The sequence below is a fragment of the Rhinatrema bivittatum genome, chromosome 6, assembly GCF_901001135.1.
Source record: "Rhinatrema bivittatum chromosome 6, aRhiBiv1.1, whole genome shotgun sequence".
NCBI classification, from domain to species: Eukaryota; Metazoa; Chordata; class Amphibia; order Gymnophiona; family Rhinatrematidae; genus Rhinatrema; species Rhinatrema bivittatum.
Genome location: NC_042620.1, coordinates 146,965,414 through 146,982,720, shown reverse-complemented (window position 1 = coordinate 146,982,720; position 17,307 = coordinate 146,965,414). Strand labels below are relative to the sequence as shown.

Genomic DNA, 17,307 nt, shown 5'->3' with positions numbered 1-17,307 from the left:
CAAACTCTAAAGAATATATCCCTTAATTTCACCTTTCACCAAACTTTTATAGGCCCAAAAATTTCTGAAAGCTATACTTACCAATCCTCTTTAACCACTGTTAAATTAATCTTCACTCAGTTAATGGAAGGGTTTAAGATTCATGCACCTAACAGCGCGCACTACCAGTCCTCCTCTACTGCAAAGGGTGAGGGGTGCCTCTGGAAGCAGGGGCTGTGGAAGTCAATCCCTGGATCGCTTGCGGTGACCTCTGGACTCCTCTCCCGGGGGATGCTGGGAGCAGTATGCAGATGAACATTCCGGTCCTCCTCTACTGCAAAGGGTGCGGGGCCTCTGGAAGCTGGGGCTGTGGAAGTCAATCCCTGAATCTCTTGCTGTGACCTCTGGACTCCTCTCCCGGGGCATGCTGGGAGCAGTATGCAGATGAGCCTTCCGGTCCTCCTCTATTGCACCTTCCAGTCCACCTTCTTGTCCACCTTCCAGTATTGTCAGTGTATCTTCGTCCAAACCGGTTTGATATTCTAGTACCGACCTCCAGCTTTGGACCTGACCACGTTTGCCTGCCACCTGGACCTGACCACGTTTGCCTGCCACCTGGACCTGACCTCTAGCTTCAGACTTGACCACATTTGCCTGCTGCCTGGACCTGACCTCTAGATTTGGACCCTACCACGCTTGTCTGCAGCCTGCCCTGACCTTGGCCTGCCCCCAGCTCCTCTAGCCTACTACCTGCCCTGACCCAGACATGCCCTCGGACATTTGTTCACCAGACCACATTAGGGACCAACCTAAGTCCTGTCAGCCACTAGAACCCAAGGGCTCAACCTGCAGGGGAGGTAGCTGGTATAGGTGAAGCTCCAGCCTGTCCCACTACAGAGTGTGTTCGCCAGCTGTCAGTGTAGGCCTCGTAGGTTCACCTTCGAGGTAGTGTCAACAACGCCACAGCAACAAAGGCTCATACCCATGCCCCCATCACAGGAGAAGAGATGGCAGAGGTGAGATATGATAGAGATCTATAAAATCATGAGTGGAATAGAACAGGTAAATGTGAATCAGTTATTTACTCTTTCAAATAATGCAAAGACTAGGACACTTCATAAAGTATATAAGTAGTACATTTAAAATAAATTGGGAAAAAAATCTTTTACACTCAGTGCACAATTAAACTCTGGAATTCATTACCAGAGGATATGGTAAAGGCACTTATCATAGCTGGGTTTAAAAAAGATTTGGACAAGTTCCTTGAGGAGAAGTCCATAAACTGTTAATAACCAGGTAAGCTTGAGGAAAGCCACTATTTATCCTAGGGCGTTAGCAACAGGAGATCTGTCTACTGTTTGGGATCTTGCAGGTACTTGTGACCTGGATTGCCACTGTTGGAAATAAGATATTGGGCTAGATGGACCCTCAGTCTGACAAGGTAGAGCAATTCTTATGTTCTTATGCGGATCTGGCAGAACTTAGTTCACAACAATGGCAGCACAGGCAGTGACTGGAACTGTGCTGCAAGAAGAGAAGCATCTGGGAGAGCAAGGTCAACTGGAGGAAGAGAGGAGTCCAGCTGTGGAGAGAGCTCCCTCTGGAAGCAGAGAAGACAGAAAACAGGAAGGATAAAAAAAAACAACAGAAGCCTATGGAGCAATCCTGCTGCTGAAGAAAAGTACAAGGATGTAGGTGCTGAAGCCAGGAAGAAGAGGAGGAGGAGGAGTTAGTCCAGAGGGCATAAGAAGAGGCCTTGAATCCTGGGAGTATCAGTTACCCAGGAATTGCAGAGAAGAGAGGCTGAACCAAAGAGTCTCTAGAGAAGCAGCAGAGGTGTCCAGAGCACAGCAGCAGGAGGAGATGACAAAAGCCATCTGAAAAGACCAGCACAGCAGAGAATCACCAGGAGCCACTGGAGCAGAAATGCTGCAGGAGAAGCTGTGGAGAGGACCCAAGCCCAGCAGATGTGAGAGGGGAATAGCACGAAGTGGAGCGAGTGAACCTACTGCCTGTGATTGCTGCAGGGAACCAGGGTGAAGAGAATCCAGCCAGGATGCCTGAAGTGGGAGAGAGACAGAGTCCAGCCATGAGAGCTGTGGAGAAGAAGACAGCCTATAGAGCTGCAGGGACACAGAAACAAAACCAAGAGTGAGTGCCTGCTGAGAAAGTGCCCAGTGAAGAGCAGTTGATTGCAAGAGCTACTTTGGAAAGAGCAGATCCTAAAGAGATCAGAGGGGCAAGCCTGAATGAGGACTTGATGAAACTGTGGAAGTGTGACTTCTGAAGGCTGGAACAGGGAGTTGGGGAGACAGGGATTGCCTGCTTAAGCTGAACACATAGGAAAAAGCAGAGCCTGAAAAAGAAGAGGCTGAAAAACAGACAGAGTGCGCAGGTTCCAATACTTTAAGCCTGCCAGTACTGCAGCAGTGCTTATGCAAAGAAGTATCCTGTGTATTTGAGTGTGTAACAAGTGTGCAAGTTACCCTTTCCTTTGTGTTTAGGCTAGGTTTTAGGTTTTAATTGGTTTTTCTTTTGATAGCTAGAACCCGAGTTTCCCTGGGACTGCAAAGAGGCAGCCAGAGCCCAAGTACCATCCCTATTAGTCTTGAAGACTGGTGGTGGCTGAGAAGTTTCTTTCCCTTTAATTTTATCACATCAGGTTATTAGGTACCCAGTGAAAGTCAAGAGACCTGTGGAGAGTTACAATGTAGGAGCATCCCACAGACAAACCCAAGGCTAGATGGACTTTCTATGGCCAGAAGAAAGCGTGAGTTCACCTATTTACACCGCACATTACTAGACACTGACACTTTCAAGAGTTCTTGAGTCATTTTTGAGAAGGCTCTAAAGTTGAAACTCCAGTAACTGGAGTTATAGTTGTACTCATCTGGTGTAATACTTTCCTTCATCAAAAAAGGAAAAACCAAAACAGCTATATTCCATATGCTCACATAACCCCAAAACTCATTAAAGACTTTGTGTGGAAATTTTTAGTAAATTGACCGTATCTGCAAGCCTGGCGACGCGCAACCCCACAGTTTTAAAGGGAGCCGTCTGAACTTCTCGTCATGTACGGTCAAATGCAGTTCAACCAAATTTCTAAATACTATTCAATTTTTATAATTTTGCATTTTTTAGACGTTTTAGATGCCAATACATCGCTCCCGGACCGTTCCTGAACGCCCGCTCCACCGACTGACATTTTTATCAGGTCTCGGGGGGTCTGGAGGGTGGGGGGGTGGTAATGAATTTATTGCAAACATCTTGGGGAGGGGTCACAAGGGGGGGCAGGTTTCATTCATTCAGCAACTCTGGGGGGGCAGGGGGGTGGGCTACTGTTTTTCACGGGACTGGGGGAGGGGGGGGCAGGAGAGTGTGGGGTGGTTAAAGAGAACTTTTCTCATAGGGTTGTTTTTTGGGGGAAGGGGGAGGTTCACACACAAATACATACACTAAACTTGCACGATCTCGGGAACGCACCAAAATGGCCCTCCCCAGACCACAAAACAAATTTGGAAGTGCAAATTTGGTTAGGCACTCCCCTATTTGGCTACATAACGCGCACAGATGCCCAGGGACAGACCACATGTAGCACCAACAATTTTAATTTCCCAGGTTTTGGGAGGGGGCAGAAGGGTGGGGGGTTATTTGATTTAAAGGGTTGGGATTGGGGTTTTTTTTGGGGGGTGGGGGGTTCCCACAGAAATAGAAAGACAATGGTTTTCTGATCTGAAGGGTAGGCAGTAGGCAGGGGGAGGTGACGGGGAGGGAGAATGAGGGGGGAGGTGAGTGTCAGGGGAGGGAAAATGAGGGGACAGGTGAGTGTGAGGGGAGAGAGTTGGAGTGGGGACAGGGGAGGGAAGAGGGGGGGTGAGTGACCAAGGGGGAGGAGGATGAGTGACTGAGGTAAATGGGGAAGGGGGAGGGAGGGTAAAGAACCTGACTCTGTCACTGCAACGCGTGTCCGGGTACCGCTAGTATATTAATAAAACAGCTGGACTTTGTGGACTTTAATTTCAATCAACAGAAGTTCCAAGCTATTCATATTAGAGTTTTCATTTCGTTTTATGCACTGGACTACTCTTCTCTACTCTGCTCTACTGAATGAATTATTTAACAGAAACAGTTTGGCACTTGTACATCTCTTTCTGGTTGCATCCATACTGTGTGACTGAAGCATTATATACAATTGTGTGTTCCCTTGATTCTTGAATTTGGGGTCCCCTCTGTACCCTCCTGGGCTTCAAGGCTGCTCTTATGATAGGTAGGGCTTAATGTGTGGGAGAACGGCTTGGAGCGCAGTTCTGGCACTTCTTTTCAGGCTTAGGATGCAGAGCAGCAGGAGAGTTGTTCTCCAGGCAACCTGCAGGGAAGAGAAGGAGAGGAAGTGAGCCTGGAACACACAGAGAAGAGAACTGCCACTTTGCTCCCTAATCCAGTCACTTCCCTCTTCCCCCCCCCACCCACCTCTGCCTCCTACATTGCAATGAACAAAAGGGGAAGGGGTGATACTGAAGTAGCGAGTGCAGAACAAAGAACAGACACAAAAAGGTTTGAATAAGCACAAGTGGGAGCAGTAATACCAACTGTGAAATCTTCAGCCTTGGTCTTGATGAATGGCACTACTGCTCAGTGCTCACTTCTTTCAAACTTGTGCTAATTCACCCCCATTTTTGTGTCCATTACAGAGTGCATAATTTCTGCCAGAACTGCATTCTGCTATCTTTTTTCTGGGATCCAAGAAGCAGAACACAGCCAGCAGTGTATTCTGGCTCCCCTCAAGATACAGAACAGAGCCAGTAGTGGCATGGATTATTTAGGCCCCCCTCCCCCCACCCAGCCCTTGAAGGAAGCAGAGAAGAACAGAAAGTGTTAGAGCTGCTTACCCTGAGATAAGGGCAGCCACATGGTTTAGATTTGTGTGCAATTTCTAGCACAATTTAGAAGGTTATGAGGGACACAGTCAAGGTAAAAAAAAAAAAAAGATGTAAGGTGAAATGTCAGCCCCACTGCTTCTGCCCTTCCTGGGTATATTGGCTTCCTGCTTATCATGCCATCATCCCAGCTCTGCCACCTCTGCTGTTGATCAAACTGGGGAGGGTGAAATGAGTAAGAGTAAATGAAGGGGGCAGCAGTGAGTGAGTGAAGGCAGAGATGTAGCCACGGCCATAGGCGCCGCTACCAAAAAGCGCCAAGGAGAGTTGTGCATCTGGCAGGTCCTCTGCAGAATAAAAGCAGCGCGGCTCCATCAAAATTGACAGCATGGATGGTGTGGCCTTAGTTAGTGGGAAAGGAGTGCGGCCTAGCTGACAGCACTGCTGATTCTGGCCAGGCTGCACTGCTTTTCCACTTACTAAGGCAGCGCTTACAACGCCATTGATTTCAGTGGAGCAACACTGCTTCGGAGGAGGAGGAGGAGCATGCCGTGCCAGAAGTAGTCCAATGCCCCATGGCTGGAAGTTGCTCCCTTGGCCACGGGGGCTGAAGGAGAATGCTGCTGCCTGCTAAGTCAAGGGAAGTGGGTGAGAGAGTGCATGCGTGCTTGGGTGTGAGACAGTGAGAGAGCATGTGTGTGGGAGAGTGAGAGAGAGTATGTGTGCTTGCGTGTGGGAAAGTGAAAGAGCATGTGTGTGTATGTATGTGCGAGAGTGAGAGAAAGCATTGTGTGTATGAGAGGGAGCATGTGTGTGCACAACTATTCTAGTTACTCTCTGCCTGCTAATCCATGACAATTTCAGGGCATCTGGAAATCAAAGGTTCCAAATTATGGAAAAGGAGGAATTTTTTAAAATCCTTATTTTAATTGTTGAGTATTATATGATGTGTCTGTTTTGAAATATGTTATTATGTTTGGAAGATTTTTATATGTTTTTAATTATTTGAATGTTATTCTATTAATTGTTTTGAATTATTCTCAACCGTTTTCCCATCATGATACACCTGACAGACAACGCTCTCTGACTTCCACCTTGCTTCTTTGCAAGTAATGATCCTCTGTTCCTGTTCCATGTTTTCTTGAACTGTTATTATTTTCGCCTTTATCACTTCCACAAGGAAGTTGCTCCATGTATCCACTACCATTTTGGAGAAGAAATATTTTCTGATGTTACTCCTGAGACTTCCCCTTTGGAGCTTCATTTCCTGACCATTAGTTCTCAAACTTCTTTACTCCAAAAAAGCTTTGCTTTACCACCCCAGGGGCTAAACTACTGTTTTGTAAATATTTTAGGCTTCTAATTAAATTGTGGACTGAAATCTGTGAAGTGACACAAAATAAATCAATCCAACATGTATTGAATATAGAGTAGCTAATAAAAAAACACACTATTGTATAATTGCAGACGAAAATTCATAACATTTCAAAATACTTTAGACCTCCCTCTTTTTTCTGTACAGTACCCCAAAAATCTGTACAATCTGAAAAAAAAAAATCAGGAGAGTTGGCAGCTCTACTGGGAGCTTGGGGCACCATGCGAAGCTCATGGGGCATGGAGACATCAAGATTTAGAACTACTAGGTTCCTTGGGGGAAAGGGGAACCTCCAGCAGGGGGTGGGGGGATGGGGAGGAGGTCGGAGTATGATCCTGCTGAGAGAGGTCTCCTGCCTGGGGAGTGAGAGGTTTGTGCTATTATGATGAAATGACTGCCGGTTGTGCTTCTCTGGGTAGGGGTTATTCCCTGGGGGGGGAAGGGGGGTTATCTCTCTGCCTGGGGTAGAGGGGAAGGTATGTGCTCTTCCAGGAAGAAGGAGGAGTTGTGTTCTGGCTGGGGGGGGGGGGGGAGTTGTGTTTCTGCCTAGGGATGCTGTCCTTGCAGAGGAAAACAGGAAAAGATTTTTTTGAGCTGTGAATGGCCCTTCAGAGGGAATGTCTGTGGGTTTGTTTTTGAAGGGGGGGGGGGGAAGCTGTTTTGGGTAAGCATTATTAATGTTGATAATGTCCATGCATTACTGGCTCATTTTAATGTCATATTCATTATTCTGCACTATTCACTTAATGCATTAAATCTTGCATACTAAATAATTCCCTTTAGTAAATAGGCCTACATGGACCTAATGTGCACACATTTTAACTTTAATATTGTTAGAAACTTTAGGAAAAAAAAACCCTCAAAAGAACGTGTAAGTGCAATGGTGAGAGAAAGGGATGAGATGGTGAGGAGAGAGAAAGGGTCGGGGCAGAGCTTGATTGGCTTTGACCCCCAACTCCAACCTAAAAAGCGTTTCCCTCCCTCTGCTATTTAATATCGGTAATAATCTAAAATAAAGAGAACATATCTTTATAAGCAGAACTACTAAACGGACTTTTTAAAAGCAGAACATCTCTTTCTGTGGACGCTGCTAAGAGAGGAATGCCTTAGAACGTGCTGCTATCATGGTTTAATTCAGGCACAGTCTGTTTTCACTTCTGCGTGTCTCAGAAAGAAAAAAGATAAACTGGGCTGGGAAATACTAGCGGCCAATCAAAAAGGAGGAAGTGAGAAACCTATCAGGCACTGACTTGCATCTTGGGCTTGGAGCCGGCGCTGCTATGCATTGGGAGCTACGGGCGCCTTCTCTCTCGCTAGCCACATCTGCCCTTGGCAGCACCCAGGGCTGCTCCTCGCTGCCTGCTGGTGGCTCTTGCAAGGGGGAAGGGAGTGGGGGGGTGGGGATGGGGGGGAGCTGTTTGCCCTGCTCTCCTTGAATGCGTGTGCTTATCTATCAGCAAAACAGGCAAGGAGATTGCTTTGCTCTTTTTGGGTTTTTTTTTTTTGCATTTTTTTTTTTGTTGCATCAAGGAGTTCGGCTGTTTCCTCTGCAGCTCCCTTTGCGAGTCTCCCACGCCCCCTTTGCTCCGGTTTCCAGGAGTTGCATGACATCTTTCCAGCATGAGTAAGAAAGTTCCACTAGAATAAGTACCCGCGCAGAGGCAGCCTCGGGCGTTTGTTTCCTCCTGCCTGTGGGATCGGGCCAGTCGGACACATTATTTTCCTCGCTCTTTCTGCCTCTTGGGCTGGAGACATGGCAGAAGGCGCAGCCAGGGAGCCTGCCCGAGCCCCTACCGGTGCGGGGAGAGAGGAAGGTTGCGAGATCTACTTGGAGCCGCCGGCGATCGAGCCCTCCGGCCGGCGCCGGGAGCGCAGGAGCGGGGTCTCCCTGGTAGGGGGAGCGCCGGCTGAGGCTGAAGGCAGCCTCCTAGATGCTGCCAGGGCGACACCGCGGAGGAGCAGCATCATCAAGGTAAAGGTCTGCACCGCCTCAGCACATCCCCACCTCCGCCAGGGGAGTGCAGCAGCCTCGTCTCAGTTTATTGTCCAGCTGTCAGAGCGACCTCAACCGGGATTATGCGTTTTGCACAAAATACGATTTCAGCTTTTTCTTTCTATTTATTTTCTAGCGTTCTCTTAGTATTTTCGATTGCACTGGCTAATGGGCTAGAACGTCAACTCTTTTTTTTTTTTTTTTTTTATTAGTTTTGTTTTGCTCAGTCTTTTTTTTTTTTTTTTTGTTATTACAGTTATGCAGTTCTGTGGATGATCTAGGAAAGTTAAGCAGCTGCTTGTCTTTGATGCTATCGCACTATGTGTTGCTATGGATCCCGCTTTAAAATATATTGCACAGTTTGGGTGCTGGCATGCCCTTTGTTTTGTTTTTTGTTTTTTTTTTTGTAGTTGTGTTCCATGCTATTTTATCACCAAACGGGGAAAAAGACAAAAAAAAAGTTGTATATATTTCAGAGTGGATGAAATTAATGCAGCATGCAGATGTGGGTGAAAAATATCTAGTGGAACTTTTTCTGAATGTGACATGCAGGGATATAGTAAAAGCAAATCAAGAAGAGTCTGCTGAAGTGGTAAACATTATGACATTATAATTACCTTGAGTGATACGTTTGTGACAGATTATGCACATAAATAATTGTCAGTATTGTATATTGAAATCGATACTGGGATGTCCTTTGGAATGAGTAGGAAAGTGAAATAAGAACTGATCAATTTTCTTTCATCAGTTTTGACAAAACAGCAAACAAGTGAAATAGTTGTGAAAAACTGTGAAGTTACAAAGATTAATAGATGTTATTATGACTGTAAAATAATTTGTAATATTCAGATTTAAAAATTAGTTTACAAAACAGATGCACATTGAGATTGTCAAAAAGCTCTAATAGCACACTTGGAACATCACTTGTTCTGGTGCATCTTTGTAGGGAGCCTTTGGCTCTTAGGTACTGTGAAATGCAGAATCAGCATCTCCTCTGGGATTTATTTACTATGAGGTCTAACTATTAAAACCTGCTAACATGTATTAACATTAATGCAAGATATCCTCAATACAGGAAAAAGAATAATAAGCTGTATCCCATGCAAATACTCATTAATATTGAAATGGCTTATTGCAAATCATATAAAACATTGCAATTTGCATTAGCCCAAAAGGTAAACTACACTTCAGGAGGTGTAGTATTTTTTTTTAGAGCATCAGTGGGCTAATATGCTTGTCTCAGGCTCAGTCTCAATCTCCTCATCCAACTCTTCATAAAGGCTGTCTGTTGCCCTCTCAGCATGAGTTTTGCACCTCCCCCCCCAGGCATGAATACTCTGAGCCCTACTGTTCCCTGTCCTGAGAACGTTGATGGGACTCCAGTCCCTCTATCTGTGCTTACCCCATTTGAAGGAGTGAAAGGGGCAGGGTAGGAATGATCCCCATTCACTCCTCATGCATACTTGGAACCCGCCTTGAAGCTCTCAGGGGTGAGGGATGGGGATACCAGGGCGCAGAACCCCCTGGACACCTGGGGGGATCTCCTGCTCATACCGGTCTGTGTGTTTTTGTGTTCCTGCTGAGGGATTGCTTAGGGCCGCATCAGCTCTTCATGGAGAGAAGAGGGGGGGTGTCGTCTGGTGTTATCATATCTGGTAATATTGATACATTACTGACAGCAGGGACACAGATGTGTTACCAGCTGCGGTGAAACCTGCTTCAGCATGGTAGTAATTTTTCTGCATTATTCACTTCATGCAATATTCTGAATACCACGTTAAATAATGTGCATTTATCCATGTGTTAACGTACAGTTTTCACGTACTGTAGTAAAGAGACTCCAGCATGACTCCTCTCTCTCTTCTCCATGTTCGTATTCTCTGCTGGATTTTCTCCTGCTTTCTTAAGCATCAGAAATCTGAGAAGTTGCTAAAGTGCAGGTTTGATCCTTCTTTTAAAAGAACTTTGCAGTGTTCATTTTAGAGGAAGAATAAAGAATGACTTTTGTCTTGGTTAGCAGTTAAAAATATAATCTGTAATTATAACTCATTTTCTCTGCACCCCCTCCCCCCACCACACACACACACACACACACACACACACACACACAGACACACATGCTTCTCCGATAAATTCTCAATAACCATGTTTCACTTTTCAGTATAGCACACATTTATTTTTGCTTATACTTTTTAGTTCCAAAACTTCCTTTTGGTTTCCAGCTCAATCAGAACTGGTCCCTACAGAGGGTGTGATGCCCTTAGTCTTCATTTGCAGCTACATGGGACTCCTTCCCCCCCCCCCCCCCCTTTCTAACTAGCACAGGCACAGGTTCTTTCAGTGGCCTTCATCCATGACTCCCTCTCCCCCCGCCGGTGGCTGCGAGCCCTGCCTATCTGCATTCCCAGCCCCAGCCAGCCTGAAGAGCAGTGGTCAAACACAAGGATTTAACCCAGGTCTCCTGCCAGGCAGCACTCGACACCGGGTGGACCCCTAAGGGTGGGTTTATCGGAGCCGTATTGTTATATATTTTTTTTTTACCAGTAGTACATAGCTAAGGGCAATTAATAAGGCCTCATGACTATAGGGAGTACACATGACCAGCTTGCCCCAAGTGAATGTTTCCAATCTGAAAATTAAACGTAACAAAAGTTTTATGGCACCCTGAACACAAATTGTTAAACTGCTTTGTATTGGATGAAGATTGCATGCAGATCTCATTAAAACTAACAGTAATGTTTCTATTGATACTATGAATATTGAGGTTTATCTAGCTAACTTTTGGAGTTAGCCGTACAAAACATGAGATTTTAATATTTAGCCCCCCCCCCCCCCAACTTCCTGACAAAATGTATCCGGGTAAGAAGGGGTAGTGCTGGGAGCATTCACAGGGTATGGTTTCACTTTGTTCAGGTAGTGCTGCCTGGAAAAAGTTGTCCAGGGAAGTTCTTATCAGTCAAATTGTATAAATAAATACTTGTCCTAAAGTTCTCTGGATAACTTTATCCGGGCATATTCAACAGAACCCTTATCTGGGTAAGTTCTGCTGAATATCCCACGAAAGTTATCTGGGGACATTTACCCAGGGCAACACGCTTGCCGGCTTACTCAGTATGGACCTCATTATGTTCCAAATATCCTTGACTTCTCTTTTTGCTGAAATTCATCTAACCTTGTCTCATTAAATGCTGTTCTGCTTCAGTGCAGTATGTACTGTGAGAATGGAGGCTGGAGAAAGCAAGTTTTAACTGGTTTATGTATCCATAATATGAGAGTTTAATATTTGAGTTTTATTGTATCATTCAGGTAAAACAAGTGTTATTGGTGGCTAAACATAGTGAGATTTAATAATAGTTTGGATAATTGAGTATACTGTTTAAGTAAGAGACATGATTTGGAAATAAGTAATTGGATTCCAAAATGTGAGAAGTAAAAATATCTTTTCTTTCATTGATTGCGGCTTTAAAAATTTTTTTGCCAAGATGTTTCATACAGGCTTTTAAATATTTCCGGTCCGTCTCTTTGCTATTGATATTGTCTATTGTTGAAGACGCTCATCCTTCTCTGTCTCTCTCATTCTAAGTGGGATTTTGCCTATGATATGCTCCCATATTCAGTGTAGGCATCTAACTTATCATTGAGGGCCACCATATAACAAAACATATGGGACAAATAACAAGGAAACATTGTCATGGGGTTAAGTCATCTTCAACCCGCAGACCCTTCTGGAAACTACTTTCAGAGTTGTTGCTCCTTGTATATTCTGGTAGGGCACCCTGTCCTTTCCCTCACCTTCATCTCCCTCTCCTCCACTCCTGTCTGTTCATGATAACTTTGCACATGAATTTGGCATGCAGGGTTAATGTGGGCACGATGGTCTGGTGTATGGTGAATTGCAGTTCTTCATGCTCACATCAACTGTGCTAGTATTGAGTGTCTACATCAGGATTCATTTTGTCTTTTAGTTTGAGAATATTGTACTGCAAGAAAGGGTCCTGGGAAGGGGACTGACTCTATTTGGCTAAGAACTCATTAGCATCTACACATAACACAGTTCAGTGTTTCTAGCTTCAAAATGAATTAAGGTTGTAAACTAGTGTGCTGGTAATTACAGTGTTCATTCCTTTAATATCCCACTTATTTAACTATAAATGCAGTACTGTTCCAATATTATTTTAATGCTAATGAAGTGTTTTAGTATATCTAAATATGGCTATTAATAGTGACAGGTTAGTAAATCCTAAATTAACATTGTATACTGCAGATTGTTCTGGTAAGTGATGTGAGCTGGTTGATAGCAATGCTTGAAAGATCAGACCTCTTTATGCCTGTTTTTAGACAGTCTGCTATCTCATCTGTAATTATACACAGTATACTTAGGAGTATGGGAAAACAAAAGTAATTGTCAAATTGAAAAAATCAGCAGTTTTACTTGTATCTCTGGTTTTGGTAGTTGGTTATTACAATGCTTGGATGTAAGGCATGGGGAAGAAGGGGGAGGGGGCAAGGCAACACAAACTGACTGGATAAGGAGCGACATCACACAAGTGGTTAAGCTTTTCTGGTGGTCAGCTTGCAGTGTGGACAGGGATAACTAGACAGGCTATGGGTGGCTAACCTGTGGCTCAGGAGCCACATGTGGCTCTTTCATGTTCAAAATATGGCTCTTGACCTCATGGCAACCGAGCACCATCGCAGAGGGGAGGGGCTGCAACAGGAAGCACACACGTCAAAATAAAGCAGGGAGGAGCCAGTGCTGCTGATTGCAGTGAAAAAGAGGAGGACCTGGTGTAGAGGCTTTTCTCTGCTCATCCCTGCTTTACCCCTCCAATCCTGTCTGCAATCAGCAGCACTGGAGGACAGGGGCCAGGCTAGCAGACATGACTGCAAAGAAAAGCTCCTGTTCTTCTTCCATTCCACCTGCTACCTGGAGGAGAGGGCTCTTCTTTGATCTGCTATTTGAAGGGAAGAGACTGAAGTGAACATTGCCCCAGGCCCAGCAAATCACTGCGCTTTCAGGGCTTGAGATTCAGCTGACAATAGATGAAAGGATGGAGTTACCCAGGCCAGAATGATTTATGGTGAGGGAAAGGGGGTGAATGCTTGGATGGGTAGGGGGAATACGAGACGTGATAAGTGTTGGGGAAGGTGAGGGGTGTGAATGCTTGGGGGGGAAGAGTGGTGCAAGAAGGAGTAAATATTTGGGAAAGTAAGAGGATGAATGCTTCTGCGGGGAGTGATATCAAAAAGGGTGAATTTTGGGAGAGATGGGGGGGGGGTTGATTGCTGGAGGAGGAACTGAATTGTGGGGTGAATGTTATCTCCTTCCTCATTTCCCTGAAGTCTGCAATGCATATTGGCCTTTCTGGAACCTTATCCTTCCCCCAAGGTCTATGCTGCCACATGTTCTGCAGCAGGAGAGGGAGGACCAGGGCTAGGATGAAAGGAATAGAGGGTGGGGGGGGGGAGGGACAGGATATGGGGTAACATGAAAGTCTGTGTGAAACAGTGTGGGGGGGGGGGAGTTAAGGGGTCATGAGAGAGAGCCAGACATAGATTTAGAAGGGGGTTTAAAAGAACTGGGGGAAAGGCAGTAGCAGGGGTGCAAGAAAGCCAGAGTGGCAGTGTAAGCCTGAGGTGGTGATGAAGATGTGTATGAGAGGGACAAAGATGGTGAAGGGGGAGAGAGAGTATGACAGAGCCAGAAGCGGGTGGAGGTGGGAGAGGGGAGGCAAAGATGGGTGACAGAAAGCCAAAGGCAATGAAGGGAGAGAGCGGAGGGTAACAACAGTGGCAGAAGTAGTGATGAGGGGGATGAAAGAGAATGAGAGCCAGAGGTATGATGGGGTGGAGGAGTGAAAGAAAGCCAGAGGTGTAATTGGGAAGGAGGAGAGAGAGGGCCAGGAGGAAAAGACAGGGTGACAGGACATACTGATGCTGGGCAGAGGGTGAGGAGAAAGGGGGTCCAAATAGCACAACAGACGGAGTGGGAGGTGTTATTTTGGGGCTGCTAAGCCCTGTCATTATTATTGTGGGGGTTGCAGGTACTATGCTGGGGCTGCAGAGAAAGTCTGGTGAGGACCCTGCAAGAGGATTGGGAGGAAAAGGTTGGGGGAATTGAGAGAGAGACTGGTGGGGATAGTATTGGGGTTAGAGAGACTGATGGAAACAGGATGGGAGGCAAGAAAGAGAGAGACACTGTGTTAGATTCGTGGACCCTTAAGCCGGCTGAGACAGATGAAGACTCACTGTGGACTGGCCCACAGTGGATGTCGAAGTCGGGCGGCGGCACAGAGCAGGAGACCGAAGGAATCTTCACCACTGGAAGCCCGAAGTCCCCCCAGGAGGAGCCCGTGAGGACCCGAGCCGCTTGGACTTACGTGCGGTCTCCTGAAGGCCGGGGTTAGAAGAGGAGTTCCTGAAGGTTGAGAAGAGAAGGGATGAAACCAGGAAGTCAGCTGGAACTTCACCACTGGAAGCCCGCAGTCCCCCAGAGAGGAGCTCGTGAGGACCCGAGCTGCTTGGACTTAGGAGGGACCTCCTGGACGAGAGCCGGAGTCAGGAACCCGTGGAACAAAGCCGGAATCAGAAGCCGTGGACAAGCTGAGGTCAGAAGCTGGAGACAAGAGCCAGAAGTCGGAATCTAAAGCCAAGGGTCAGAAGCTGGAGTGGTAGTCGGAATCCAAAGCCAGGGGTCAGAAGCTGGAGTGGTAGTCGGAATCCAAAGCCAAGGGTCAGAAGCTGGAGCGGAAATCAGAAGAAGCGCAACTAGCAACTCTGGAACAGAGGAAACCTTGTTGCAAGGCAAAGTAAGGTTTGGCTGCAGGGTTTACAGACCCCTGCAGCGTCTGACATTATCAGGGAGGCTGTCCTGGGTTTTCCCGCACTGGCCCCTTTAAGTCAGCAGTCCCTGCGTGAGTGCGTGCCAAGGGGGCGGGGCCATCTGCGATGGATCGGCGGCGTCTCCCTCGAGGAGGGAGCGCCGCGGGAGGCCTAGACGGGCCTGTCGGTTGGAACGGACCAGCAGCGGGGTGGGCCGGCCCTGAGGTGAGTGAAGTGACTGGGGCACGGCCTGGTACCATATCACACTGGTGGGAACAGGATTGGGGGGGGGGGGGGCGAGAGAGACACTGGTGGAGGATTAAGAGTGGTGGGAACAGGTTGGGGGGAATAGAGAGAGAGAGGGACTGGTGAGGATGTGGGGTCCTCATTGGAGCTTTTCCTAAAAGCGTGAGGCTGTTTGGTACTGTGCATGCTGATTCCAAGGCTCATGGTATTTGAAAGATTGGCCACCCATGGTCTATGGAATGGATTGGTTAGTCGTATTTTGCTATCTCCTACTTTGTTACTGTTTCTTTTTGTGCAAGCGGACTGACATGAATTTGGAATCCCCGGCCCAATCATTTGTACTGTTCAGCTCCATTAAAACCAATGTCCTACCCCAATGTCAAAAAGAGGGTCAGTGGGAGAAGCAGGATTTGAACCCCAGCTCTCAACCTGCTGCTGTAACCACTGGTCCGTTCTTCCAATTCTTCTGTGGATTTTGGGAACGTGTTGCAGGCTAAAAAAGATGTTCTGTTTCTTCATATTAAAAACAAAAATTGTCTGTTTCCTCCTTTTGAAAACTCAGTTTGAATCTAGAAAGTCTCAGGGATGCATTCTCTCTTAGCAGTCTCAGGTGGTCTCTGCTATATGATGAAACTTTGGAGAACTGTAACTAACACTATTGCTTCTATTTCAGAATTTTAAAATGCTAGAAATGTGATATGGAGCATAAAGTTTATTTTAACACAGAATTGCATCATGTGCTTAGTGAAAATGCAGTTTGACATCACAGTTTACCAACTGCTGACTTTTGAATTGTTTCATATTCAGTTGGCAGTGAGCATGCCATGTTTTATTTGTCTGCATCCTTTCATACAGTAAACCCATCTGTGCAATGCAGTGGGATTGTAAAATATCATGTTATGGTTTCTGGTTTGAAAAACGCCCTGATTGGCTTTTAATGCAAGGGCAGTATATGGACAGCAGCCAGTATGTGGAACAATGCATCCTTCTCATGAGACAGCCTTAACTGACCTACGGGACGAGGACAGTGGAGTCTGCTTTAGCTGATACCTCATGTTTTCATAAAGCTGAGGTTCAAATTCACTTAGCTCGGGAACTATGAGCCTTCTGCTTTCTCATTGTCATCTTTCTGTCATTCCTTATTGGCATCCAATGGGTGGTCAGGGAGACCTAGAGCCCACTGGCTATTTTCCTGGTACCCAGGTAATTAAATGTGAACCGCAATTTATTTAAAAATGGGAGTGATTTACCAAACGTGGCCCTCTTGTGGTACTTTTCTTCCCTCGCTCTACTTTATCAATAGGAGGCACTGTTGCTTTCATTTGTGGTATATGTTATCAGAATATTGACCCCACAACTTCCCCGAGCCTTGCCAGCATTTTTTCCCATCTCTCTCTCTCTCTCTTGCTTTCCCTCAGTTCTCCCTTGATTTGGGATGCTTTCCCCCCTCCCTTTCTTTTACTGACAAAAGACAGTTGTTTTACAACTGTCGTATCTCAAAATGTCAGCTAGGTTAAAGTGCCTCCTTGGAGTATATAATATTAAAATATAGCGCTAGACATCCCAGAAGAGAAAACATTTAAGCAAGTTATTTTCTATATAACCTACCTTCCGAGTGAGGGCACCCTGTTGCCTTCCGAGCCCTCATTAAGCTCTAGAAGTAAATGAGTCTCTGGAAGGAGGTGCTAGGCTTGGAAGAAGTTGGATATTTGCAGGGAAGAGAACCGGGTCCACCAGCAAGTTATAGGTGACACCTTTTTTATTGGACTAAGTATAAAAGAGGAGGAAAAAAAGAATTGTCTTGGCTCATGCCAAGCCTCAAACTGCAAAACTCACTTTTTATATGGAAGCTGTTTTCTTTTCTGCTTGTTTTGTGACTGTACTGTAACTTCTGAAAAGATAATTTAAAGAGGAACCTACTTTCTCCTTTTGGGGGTCTATAGAGCTGTATTTTAGCCCTAGACACCAATAGGGAACATTTCAGCTTAGCACATCAAGCAGAAATGTCCCTTTAA

The 17,307-nt window shown here is 46.0% G+C and overlaps 1 protein-coding gene across 1 annotated transcript in view; it reads left to right on the top strand.

Annotated features, from left to right (window-relative positions):
- Positions 1-7,663: 7,663 nt before the first annotated feature.
- The window catches only part of PLCL1 (phospholipase C like 1 (inactive)), a 707,275-nt gene continuing 697,631 nt past the window's right edge, over positions 7,664-17,307 (top strand). Inside the window, exon 1 of the mRNA XM_029606042.1 lies at positions 7,664-8,203. Within this exon, the coding sequence (XP_029461902.1) occupies positions 7,985-8,203 (219 nt within the window). The 5' untranslated portion in view covers positions 7,664-7,984. The remainder of the gene's footprint in view (positions 8,204-17,307) is intronic.